Source organism: Buteo buteo, chromosome 22, assembly GCF_964188355.1.
Source record: "Buteo buteo chromosome 22, bButBut1.hap1.1, whole genome shotgun sequence".
NCBI classification, from domain to species: Eukaryota; Metazoa; Chordata; class Aves; order Accipitriformes; family Accipitridae; genus Buteo; species Buteo buteo.
This window is the reverse complement of record NC_134192.1, coordinates 14694148-14706390: the sequence shown is the minus strand read 5'-3', so window position 1 is coordinate 14706390 and position 12243 is coordinate 14694148. Positions and strand designations below refer to the sequence as shown.

Sequence of the window (12243 nt, the reverse complement as noted above, 5' to 3'; positions counted from 1 at the left end):
CTTCCCGCTCTCCCCGCCACGGAGCCGGGCGGCCCTGCCCGGCGCAGCCCCGGGGCTGAGACCGGAGGACGGGGTGCCCTGGCTTCGTGCCCTCCCCGGGCTGTGGGACACGTCCTCGTGCCACCGTGGCTTGGAACGGGTGGCCGTAGGACGCTGTTGCCTGCGGCACCCTTGGGTGCCGTGGGGAGGGCAGGTGTGGGGGTGTGGGCTCTGCGAGGAAGGATCTCCTGTAAGTGGGATTTGCACCTTGAGGCAGGGCGAGATTGGCCCTGGACACCATGTGCTCTTTGGTGCTGCAGGTAGGGTCCTCTGGTCTCTCCCCTGTGCTGGGGGCACAGGACTTCCCTGGGGGTGGTGGTCCAGGGCCAGCGCTCCCCTGCTGCAGCTGGCTGTCACCCAGTGCTGGTGGCCAGGAGCACAGGGGTCAACATAGGGTGCATGCCACTCTTTCTGTGCAGCCTGGACTGGGGTGGGATGTTAACACCACATTTACAGTTATTTGTGTCATGGTGAGGTGGTCCCTGTTCTCCACCTGCTTCCTTTAGCTTCTGCTGTTAAGGTCAGGAATGACCAGGCAGAGATGACTCAACCCTGCTCGCAGGATGCTGGGCAGTGTCTGAAACCACTGTCTGATCCTGCAGAAAAGGAAGCCCTTAGTGATAACACAGGGCTGGGATGCCCATAAAGCCAAATAAGTCTGGAGCTTGGGGAATTCTCTGCTTTTCCTGGAGCCAGCAGGGAGCCCAGCTCTGAGCAGGAGGTATTCATGCCTCCCCAGGCTCCTTTCTCTGTTCTGCTCCCAAGATGAGTCAGTGTGGACCAGTGACACAGGCAGGACCCCCCTTCTTTTTTCAGCCGAGGAGGAGCCAGGAGGGGAGCCGGCCGGGCGAGCGGGTACAGCAGGTGGTATGCACCCTAGCAGACACAGGCCTCCTTGTTCCATGACCTGAATTCCCCGCCGAGAGCCCTGGGATGAGCAGGGTCATCCTTTCTGCATGAGTTCCTGGGTTAAAAGACGAGTCCCCAGCAGTGGCGGAACAGCTCCCCCGCCTCCTCACACAGACACTCTTTGTCTGTGGGCTGCCTGGGTGACAAAGGGAAATATTCACTGATAGTGCTGGGATGGGCTCAAGGTCCATGGGAGCTCCCCACCCTCCTGAGGGATGGGTCCCTTCTGGGGCTGGAGCTGGACTGGCAGCTCTGGACATCTGCCCAGAGAAGCATAGAGGTGTCCTGGCACAGAGAGCTCACAGCTACACTATTTTAGGTCCAAGGTTGTCTCACAGCTATGGTGAGCCCAGTCTTTAACCAAAGCATTGCTTCATGGCGGTCTCCAGCACCCCTCCTTCCCTGAACCCACGACATCCTGTTCCTTTCCCACCGTGTTGCCTGCTCACCCAAGGCTGCTTGCGTGAAGCAATTCGTACACTTCACCCTGCAGAAACCCAAGTTTTGCTATACGTATAGCTGCGGTTTGCAATATCTTGCATTACATGAGTGAGGCTACGCTCAGCTTTGCTGCAGCCATCTGGCCACGCGTGGGAGACTGCAGCTCCTGCGGTAGTACTCATAGCCCTGTGCAACCAGGACGTGTCCAGCTCCTGAATGGCTTCTCTGCCTGGGAGGTGGCAGAGGTGCACAGGCTGACCAGTGCCATGGGGTTCAGAGCTGAGTCAACCTGGGTTTAGCCCCTGATTTTCACAGTTCAGGAGGGCCAGCAGGCAGAACCACCCCTCCTCCAGCCCCTGCCTTGATCTCTGCTGTGGCCCCTCTGCACCTCACAGCAGGGTTAGTGTAAGGAGGCTGCTTTTGTGGCTGTCTGACTCTTAAAAAAAACAGAGCTGGAAGGCAGCTTGAGGCATTATCCAGGTGAGCCCTTTGCACCACTCCAAGGCTGCACTCACACCTTCCCTGACAATGTCTGTCCATCCTTCGGTGTTAATGCCTTGTTACTCCTGTGTCATCTCTGCAGACACTGAACGGGCAGTGGAAATTCTGACCAGATATCAAAGCACCCTGCGGTCCCCGGAGGAGCAGGAGCTAAAAGCCTCCATTGGAAAAGTCTCGCACATCTTCCAAAGTGAACTCTTCCAGGCTCTGCTGGGTAAGCCCCTGCCTTGTGGTCCTTGGGGCTTTGTGGTCAGCGGGCTCTCCTGGGGGCCTAATCCTGTGGGAGAGCAGGGCTTGGGCAGGAGATACTGGGGGTTGGAGCTGCAGTTTGCTGGGTGGTCATGACATGAACAGGATTCCTCAGTTGGGTGATTGTGGACAAGGGGTAAAGCCTTCTTCATCAGGCTATGCCAGAGCTATCCAGCACCCACTAAAGGCTGCTGCAATGCTGTGAGCACCCTCTGCACAGTGCAGGCGTGGTGTGTCTGCAGCCACTGCTGGTTTCCAGCTCTGCTGCTGTACCAAGGACACCCCGCCACAGGGCCTCGCTCTTCCCTGTGCCCCTCAGCTTCATCACGACCTGCTACTTTCTATTCCTTCTGCCGACCCGAAGGGAAACTAAATTTTTCTATCTTTGAGAGAGAATCCACACATACCCAGCTCCTTTTGGGGTATCCTGGCCTTTCTTATGCTTAGATCCATGAGCACTTGCAAGTAACACACTGTGCAAGCAGCTCCATTTCACACAAGAAACGGACTTGACAGCGAGGCTCGTCTTGGGGCTGGGCACCAGAAAAGGCCATTTTGAGCACAATGTAAAGTTCTGTATGTGGATTTACGCAAACAGAGCTGGAGTCTTGCCGGACTACACAGCTTCTCCGTGCAAGATGCGCAGCTATCTTAGTGAACAAGGTCATTTGAAAATGCACTTTCTCTGCAAAGTATTTTTTTTTAGAAAAACAAAATTTGATGGGTTTGGGCTCTGAAGTTGGTCGGCTCCATTTCCTGCCAGAGCAGAGCAGATCCTGGCTGTGCAGGTTCACTTAGGGCACTAATTTTGAAGGTAATCCCAGAGAACCATTTGCAGAAGCTGCAGTGTGCCGAGAGGGGCAGGAGCTCCCTCTCAGCTCCTCTCCTTAAGTCCCACTTGCTGTGGGGCTTGGGGAAGCATGCGCAGCCTTGGCAGTTTTTGTTCCCGGGTGTCCTGGGAGAGAAGCCAAGTTTCCCTGCTGGGAAGGGAGGGAAAGCACCCCAGAAGCTCTGCATCCCAGAGGAGGACCCGGGCCCCGGGGTGCAGAGCTCCATGCATGGTCTGTGCCTCATTCTCAGTTTTGACCCAAGGCTATCTCAGCCCTGGCACTCTCCCTCACCATTGCTCTCCTCTCTTGGCAGCTTTCATCTTTTCTTCGCACTTCTGCAGCCAGAGACCCATTTCTGTGCCCACAGGGCCCCAAGTTGCCAGCAGCAACTCTGTGCTTCAGGTTATCCTTTGAAAACGAAATACAACTATGGGATAAGCACGGTGTCCTGAGATAGATATTCTCTCCTTTCCTTGTTCTTGCTGTTGGAGCATCACCTGGAGGCTTTCAGCCTGTGTCCTTGTGCAGGGCCTGCACTGGGACATGTGCGCCATTGGCAGCAGACACATGGCAAGGGAGGGCTTCTGGGGGCAGTGAACCCCCATGCCGAAGGAACCAGCATGCATCTCTTTTCTTGCCTCTTCATTTATACAACCTGCTCTCAAAAATGGTCCTCAGCTCACGGTTAGCCCCACGCTGGAGGTGGTGGTCCCCAGCAGGGCTGTGATTGCCTTGGCAAACCTGCCACAAGCCCAATACCTCTGGCTGCTTTTGTGTGCTCCCACAGCCCTCCCTGGGGCTGTGTGAAGGCAGTGAAGCAGCTTTCCCAAAGCCCAGGGCTGTTCATATTAGTGCAAAAGTGTTCTGGAGAGAGTGTGGCTAGAGAGAGCACGTCCACATGCACACCGAGCTGGCTGCGATTTGCACGCTGGCACGCGGACGCTGCACAGACTTCCCAGCTCCCTGCTCTAAGCCGTCTGTCTTGGTGTCCTGTCAACACTGGCACGAGGGAGTGTCACTTGATTGCTGGTGACCTTTTCAAGTGGTTTAACAGGATATTAGTTCCCCGTGCCAGAGCGAGCTTTCTCTAGATGTGTTTACCTAACTAGGAATTTGCATTAATTACTTCCGCCCCCCCCCGGAATGTGGGTTTGTGAATTTCTCCATCCCTGCATGGACACGTGTGATGCTGTGTCTGGCTGTGTGCTCGCTGTGCCTGCACACAGCTGGCATGCAGTGGGGTCACTTGGTGCCCATAGTCCAGACCTGCTGGAGCACGGTGACAGCTCTGGGAGGGTGGTGGAGCATTTCTATTTTATTTGCTTTTCACACACACACCCTTTTTCCCAGTGGGCTGCTGTGTCTCTCTGAAGTTTGTTTGGAGTCACAGAGTTGGTTCAGAGTTTATGTGAGGGAAGAGGATTTGCAGGAGAGCAGCGGGTATACCTCCCCATGCAGAGGCTCCCATCTCACTGCCCCATGCCATGCCAGGTGCTTCTGGCTCCAGAGGGGTCTCAGCCTTCAGAGCTGCCTCCTCTTGCAGCCTTTCAGCAATATGGGCCTGCTTTTTTTTCAACCCTTGGGGAACACAAATGCATGAGCATGGTACATCCCTGTCCTCAGATCGCATGCTCCTACAGGAAATGCTCTCTTAAGGCATGCATTGGCCGGCTTGAGTTTGAACACCAAAATGCATTAATGATAGTAGAGATACGAGAAGTGCCAAACATCATGGAGTTTTCCAAGTTGGTCCACATGAAAAATGCCAGGGATATGGCTTCCCATATGCCTCTTTTTTTTAAGAATAAGCTGTTTTGTGGACCCCAGAGGCCTCAGTTTTCCCAGCTCCAGGATATGATCTGTTGGGATGTTCAGATAAAGCCTGTGTGATGTCCAGGGCTGGATGTATCTGTCTCTGTGAACATGCCCAGTGTTGCTCTGCACGTGCACCGTTTTCTGCCAGACTCCTCTGAGCACAGCCCAGCCCCTTAAATCCTTGTGACCGCCGTGCCAGACTCAACTCCCTCTCCCAGGAGCTGCCCATGCCCTGGGGCATGCTGACTCTGCCAGGACGGTTCCTGCCCCAGTGGGTGCCACGACAGCTGGCTCAGCGCAGCGCAGTGATGCGGGAGCTGCTCTGCGCTGGAATGCGCCAACCCCTGCTCCGCACAAAAGAAATTCCTTGGCTGCGCAGAGGGAAAACAGGCTGTGCTGGCTCCCTCCTCCTGGCCCCTCTCTCCCTGCGTCTGAGGCCATGGAGCCAAGCGCGTGATTTGCAGGGAAACAGCCCGGCAAACGGGCGCTCGAGGAGCCTGCACTCAGGGACGCTGTGGCTGGGCTGGAGCGATCATGGCCCTGCTTTCCCTCTGCTCCCCGGAGCCCCTTGGGGAGATGCTTGGCCTCATCTTGTGTCACCGGGCAGGAAGGGGCTCGCACGCAGAAGCAGCTCCCTGACCTTTCCTTCCCGGAACCAGGGCTGAAAGGGCCCGTTGTGCCCTTTGCAGCGGGCGAAGCTGGGTGGATAGTCAGGGTTTGTGTGCGCTCAGCCACCCTGGCTGCCAGCAGCCCAAAGGGCAGCACTCCTCCCAAAAGCCCTTTGGGGCTCGGCTCCTCTCCTGTGCCTGAGCAGTGGCTGATGCAGACCCCAACGAGGTCCTATCAGCTGCTCGGGCCCCCAACCCTCCCTTGCAGCTCCTCTTACCCCAAAAAAGATTCCTCCCTGAGAGCCCTGCTGCTGCGGAGGCATGAGGAGAGGCAGGCTGTTGCCGACCTGTGGTACTTCCCTGGATGCAAAACTCCAGCCAGGACATCAGCTCTCCAGCAGCACTGCTGGGGATGGCGGTTGCGGCTTCACCAGGTGGCTGCAGGAGCCAGGGTGGAAAACTAGAGGAATCTGTAGGATTCACAGCCCTGAGGACTCCTCCTCTTGCAAATTAGCCTATAGCCAAGGATGGAAATTCATAGCTTGCTTGAAAGATCTGCTGTGGTTGCCATAGGTGTGAATCCTCCCTACAGCAGTGGGGCCATGGCTGGGAGGCTGGTGCGAGGCTTGGGGTAAATCTGTGGTGATGCAGCTGATGATGGTGCATGCATTGGGGAAGAAATGTCATTTTCTGGAAGTGCACTGGCTGGCACAAGGGTGCTGCGTTAGCCCTCAGGTGCTGGTGCTATAGAAATATTTAATGACATTTATTTGACATATTGATCCCAGGAGGAAATTGATAGACAAGTTCTAATCTCTGTAAATCTTGAGTTACTCTTCCTTATTAGATCCAGAGTGGATTTACACTGTCATCAAGCAGAAATTGGGCTATAAGACAGAACATGCAGCATCATCTTTTGCTACCACAATGTCTTCTTACTGAGGCTTTTCAGGTAGTGCTGCTCTTAAAGTGTGCAGGTGAGGCAGACTTGTGTGCAACTTGTGATGCCCATAAGAAATGAAGGAAATGAGCATATATTTAAATTACCTTTAATGCCACATGCATGTCTTCTAAAATGTCATGGCCACACCCTTCACTGCCTGAACCACATCCCACAGTCCTGAAACTCCTCTGATCATGGTCCCAACAGCGATTCCCTCTCCTGGCAAGCATCTAAAATGGGCCGAGGGTTTCGGAGGTGGAGAGCGGCTGCTTTGGAGGTCAAGCTTCCCACTCCATAAGGCGCCTTGCCAGCTTGGCTGCCCAAGGCTGCGTTCCTGCAGCAGATGGGTGACAAACGGGGACGCTGGCAGTGGTGCATCCTCACGACAGGGCTGTTCAAACCCTGTTTTCATTTTTGTGAAGTTTTGTGTGTTCCAAGCGTAATCCATGCAGCCAGGAGCTCCTGCTATCCTGTTACGCAATGATTATTTTTATAACCAGAGGGAGAGATGTTTTTGCACAAAAACAAAGTCCCATTTGTCTGGCTGTGCAATGACTGCTTGCTGTGACCTCATGTCTGATTTGGGAGGGCTTTGGGGGCTGCCAGCAGTGCACTCGGCACCTGGGGCACTGTGGAGCGGATGCCCCAGGTGCGGTGGGTGGATCTGGGGACTCCCGCTCTTCCCATTGTTGCTGGCTGCCCCATTTCTCCCAGGGCACAGGACAGACCCTGGCAACAATGCAGCGTGAAGCAGTAGCTCCAAAGGCAGCATCGACACTGGGGAGTGGGACGGTGCTCCCCGGACTCGGGCAGCCACATGGCCTGGCTGTGCTCCCTGTGGGCACAAAGCTGTTCTGCTTGCAGCCGAGATTTATAGCAGCTTTTTCCCTGTGGCTTGTAGGTCACCAGGCAGCCCCTAGGAGCTGGATGATGGGGATCAATGCTGCTCCCTGTCCCATATGCAACATGGATGTGCCGCTGTGGTGCATGGGCGTATGGTTAAGCACAGGGAGAGAATGGGGACTTGTGTCTGGGGGTGCAATTCTGCTTTGTGAAAGCCTCCCTGGGAAAAAGCATCGGGCAGTGCTCAGCATGTCCCTGCTTACACTGCCCAGTACTCACCAGATTTCCTCTGGAAATCTTTATAAAGTGGGCATTTAATACCCTGTGATGTCTCAGTGTGGCATAGTTTCAGGTGAGAAATTGCACACTGAAGGGCTGGCGCAGCCACTTCATCCCTGAGCTCCTAGGGAGTGCCAGGGGAATGGCCACAGCCCCCTCGAGCTGAGACCCACTGCTTGCCCTTGGGGTTGGTCACAGAAGAGGGGCTCTCCAGCCTCCTCTGCAGCAGACACAGGTACAGAAAATGAACTCAGGTTCCCACTGTATCTTTCCCCGCTCCAAGTGCTTGTTTATGCTGCTGTGACTTTTTGGCCCTGCCGACTCCACCAGGCTTCCTGTTTCCCAGGTGCTTGAAGGGATTTATTACTTTTTTTTATGCATTTTGCAAGGCGTTTACAAAACTTTTTTGGCCGACCTTTTGGAGCTTTACCTTTAACCTGGCAGCATTTACCATCCTTTCTGGTTTTCTCATTTGCACGCAGCTTCAGCTGTTTAGATGAATGTCTTCTCACTTTTAATAGCTTCCCTTTCCCTGCAGTCCAGCCTTGCTTTCCTCCCTTTTGCCTTTACAGTATCCTCCAGCCAGGCACTGTCCGTTTGCTCTGATGTCCCGGTGGGGTCTCTCTAAATAGGCTCAGTGCCTCCCACAAATGTTTTACCCTCTTTGTTACCCCTTTCAGTTTCTTCGTAAAAAAGTTTCCCACTTTCGACGTAGTTCACTTTCTGAAATTAAAAACTTCTGCAATGGGTATATTGGCTTTTGTTGCTCCTATGGAGGCAATGGATCTGGAGGTCCATGTCTGACCTGGCTCTGGAGTTGAGCTGGGGGCCAGCAGGTACCTGAGTGTGCAGCAGTGGGGGCTTCCTTAGGGAGGAGCGAAGCCCACTGCAGCCCTGCTGCTCCCTGCAATCCTCCACCTGTGACTGGGAGAGGGTAAAATGCTCCTGGTAGGAGTAGGAGAGGGTCTGGGCTCCCACAGCCCCTCTGGAGCTACACCCGGGCAGCAGCTGGCATCAGGTCCTGCTGTCATCCCGTAACTGTCTCTGGAGCGGCGAGAGCTGGGACACCCCATTCTCATGCCTCTCTCTGGAGCCACTATGATGTACAGCAGCAAGCTCAGGTCCTTGGAGCCCAGAGTGAGGATATCCAGGATCTGCTTGTGGCAATGCACAGGTAGTATCATGCCAGGTGGGAAGAGGGAATTTATTGGGGAAGGAGCTGGAGGTAACACAGCTGTAGTCATCAGCTTTAGAGCTTGTACACCGTGAGCCTGCTCTCCTAGTGCCCTGTGCTCTCCCTGCCTGTCCCCATGGGAAGGGAGCCCCTCCACAGGCCAGGGGCACTGGGGACCAGTGATGGGGAGGGAAAAGCCTGGCGGCGTCAGGGCAGGCAGGTAGGCAGGGGCTGCCTGGCGCAGGAGGCTTCTCGGAGCAGAAGGGACATGGGACCACACATGGGGCTGGCACAGCCTGGAGGAGAGCGGGATGGGGTGAGTTTCAGATTGACACTGCTGAACACGGTTTGCTCTTAGTCCCCATGGAGCATGTGGTCATTGCTCCGTGGAAATGCCCATGCCTTCCTGAGCCATGGGGCACTGTGCACTGAGCCAGGCACCCCACTATAGCTCTTGTCTTGAGGAGGGTCATCATGGGCAGCGCAGCAAGGGTGGGGAGCCAGCAGAGCCCTGCCCCAGCTCATCACCCAGGTGCCAGCCTCTCACAGAGGGCTCAGAATTATGATGCTCTGGGGGCAGCATGAGTGGGCACAGGTGCTGTGCCGCATGCAGGATGCTGGCACCAGGCTGCCTCCCCGGTCCTGTGGATGTTTCTCGTGCTGTTTTGCAGATATCCATGAATTCTACGATTTCACGCTGCGCTCTGCACCCCTGCAGCCTCCCAGCCTGGACGCATGTCGCAGCACAGCCAGGCAGCAGCATGGGGCCAGTGACCCCAGCTCTGCAGTCACACCCGGAGAGCCCCAAAACCTACCTGAGGTAAGAGTCGCTCCGGCACGATGCTGTGGGGCCAGACCTTGCACACTCCTGCACCGAGGGGGAGGCAGGCGGCGCGGGAGGCTGCTGACCACTGCAGCCCAGCCAGCTCACACCCAGCATGTTTCCACACCTCCCCTGTCATGGCATGTCTCATTAATGAGGCAACTTGTCTGGTTCACAAGTGTTAATTGAATTACTCCTAATGCAAATAGCTTCAGCTCCACTCTGGTTCCTGCTCTGCTGTTGCAGCTGGATTAGTTGCTCCCGTCTGACGCTGTCTCCCATGGAGGCGTTTCAGCCCTCTGATGATCTAGCCACTTTGCAGGCTGCTTTTAATAAGTGAAGTAGGTTGAGTCTTTCAAGTTTCCCTTTTCAGGATTTTTTTCCTAGCTCTCACATAACTTCTGTCTCTCTTACTTGCATTCTCTTGAATTTTCAACAGCCTTTTAAAAGATACAGCACCAGGCGGGGAGGCAGGAATTGAGCAATAGGGTCTCAATTATCTCAAAGGCACCAAGGTAAATAAAATTGCCTGGTGCCTTTGCAGACCCTCTTTGCGTCCCCCTCTCACTGTCTCGTGCCCTGCCAAGGGATGCAGTGGGATCCCCCTGAACTGGGGATACAGAAACATCCATGCTGAAATGCAAAAATTCAGGGATTCCTCCTTTCACTGAAATAATCCTATCAGATAAACACAGTATTTCAGCCTCACAGGCTGAATTGGCTTCCCATCATATACCTGTGGGGACGCCAAATTTGAGTGGCACGCAGGGATGATGAAGCTGAACGATGTCTCCTAAGGAGGTGCGCTTTAAAGGAGTTTGATCATCAAGAACAGGGGGGACAAAACTGCCCACAATCAGTGCAGGAAATATCTGTGTCCCTCTGACTCAGGAACCATTTTAGTTCCATTTTTTTCTTGACCCCTTGACATTGACAGTCCCTCTAGTTAGAGGTAAACCTGCAGATCCAGTCTGTGTTTATGAACAAATTTTTAGTGGTCTTACACCATATGCAGTGGGATCCTGCTTTGGTTTTTTTGGGGTCTCCTGTAGCCTTGATCTACCCACCGGTGAGGTCTGCTGGCAACAGCCACTGGTCTTTTTGGCCAGGCCAGTGCATGGGGCCCCAAGTAGATGTGACAGTCAATAAGGGCATTTAAAAATCAATGTGGAAACAAGTGGGGAAGCAGCCGTGGGCCTGGTGCAGCTGGCGTGAGGTGCACTCTACTCCCCCCGCAGTGCCCTGCATGCAGGGGGGATGAGCAAAGCAGCCGGTCTCAGGGCTTCCCTGCACCGAACACAGCCCAAGCCCAAATCTCTCCTCCTTTGTCCAAAAAAATGTGTTTGAGACATCCTCTGAAACATGAAATGCAACAGGGAGCTGCCCCCACCAGCAGCAGCACAGCCCCAGAGGCCCCTGCCTGCAAGCCTCCACCGTTGCCTGCAGTGACCCTGCTGCCCATGGAGCCTGTGCTGGGGCAGGCTGTCATGGGCAATGGGATGCTTACCAAAGGCAGTATGAGCCCCTTGCATGTGGGCAAGCTCATTTTGGCCTATCCAGAAGTGGTGGTGGGGTCTCGAGGCAGCTGGCCTGCCCTACCTGCATGTACCCCCTGTCTTGTTTCAGGATCCGTCCCGGGACGGTGAGCGGAGGCTTCCCGCAGGGGCTGGGGACAGCACGCCGGGGACGCCGCCGCGGCTGGTGAGGGTGACGGCACGGAGGACGGAGGCACCAGCCAGTGTCTGCAGCCTGGTGCTTGGCTCTCGCAGCACCCTGCCCCAGGTGAGCCTCCGTACACCCCACGCCGTGTCCCACCCTACCAGCCCGGATGGCAGCTGGCACTGAGGGGACAGCACTGGTGCCATGTGCCCGTAGCACCGCAGGGACGGTGCCGGGGAGGTGTTTTCCTCCCCCGGGGCTGGCAGTGTTTCCTCATGGCTATTCTGGTGATGCTCTGGCTAGGAAATCTAGCAGTCACCTGTGCCGGGGGCTAGACAACACCAAAATCATCCCCTCGCGTTAGCCTTTACCGTGGCCCGGTGTCAGCCCTCGGGTCTTGGAGGGCAGGTGGATATGGTGCAGAAATAAAGAGGCTGCGTGGAGCTGGAAATCCTCCCAGCCCTGTCCCCCTCGCCCCCAGCGCTGGCACACTCCCACATTGCAGATTTCCGTATTTTTTTCTCTGAGCTCTTAAATGGCAGGTCCATTCCTCAGCTTACCGGGAGCTTTTCTCTGCTGTCTTATTTACTTGGAAACGCCGTTTATTTGGATGTGCATCGTAAATCTCAGCTTCCTCCTGGTGCGAGTGCATCGTTTGGGCTACATGTTTGAGGGGAGTTTTAGGGACAAGTGAAGGGCAAAATGCACTTTTGGGAGGGATGAAGTGGCCAGGATGGATGGAGCTCACTGCAGATTTAAAATGATATAAAAATGTTGTTTTCCTTGGCATAGTTTGAAATAATGCTTGTTTACTAAGTCAAAGTCTTCTTCCAAAATATTTTATATAAGAAAATTGCACTGCTTCTTTTCTCTCCTTTTTAAATGTTTCCCTTCTTATTCTGGACTGCAATAAAATGGGTAATGCCCCATTTTTTTCCCTTACTGTTTAATTTCTCCTTTTCCTCTTGCTACTCTCTACATTTTCAAACATTCACCAAATCTTTACCAGTTTTGGAAGGGCGGGATGGTGGTTTTCTGAACACGACAGGAGGATGAGCTCAGCTGCTGGTCTCTATTCACCAGTGGGAGGGAACCACAACTGCAGATGGGGGAGTCATGGGGCAAAACCC

General features: G+C 54.6%; 1 protein-coding gene across 5 annotated transcripts in view; it reads left to right on the top strand.

Annotated features, from left to right (window-relative positions):
• DLG3 (discs large MAGUK scaffold protein 3) overlaps positions 1–12243 on the top strand; it is an 80870-nt gene that overhangs the window by 330 nt on the left and 68297 nt on the right. For all 5 annotated transcript variants that reach the window (XR_012653962.1, XR_012653961.1, XM_075054025.1 and 2 more), the window contains exons 2-4: positions 1973–2104; positions 9303–9451; positions 11081–11236. Coding sequence is in view for 3 of the 5 variants with exons in the window: in XM_075054025.1 (XP_074910126.1) it covers positions 1973–2104; positions 9303–9451; positions 11081–11236 (437 nt within the window). In the remaining 2 variants the exon portion in view is untranslated. The remainder of the gene's footprint in view (positions 1–1972; positions 2105–9302; positions 9452–11080; positions 11237–12243) is intronic.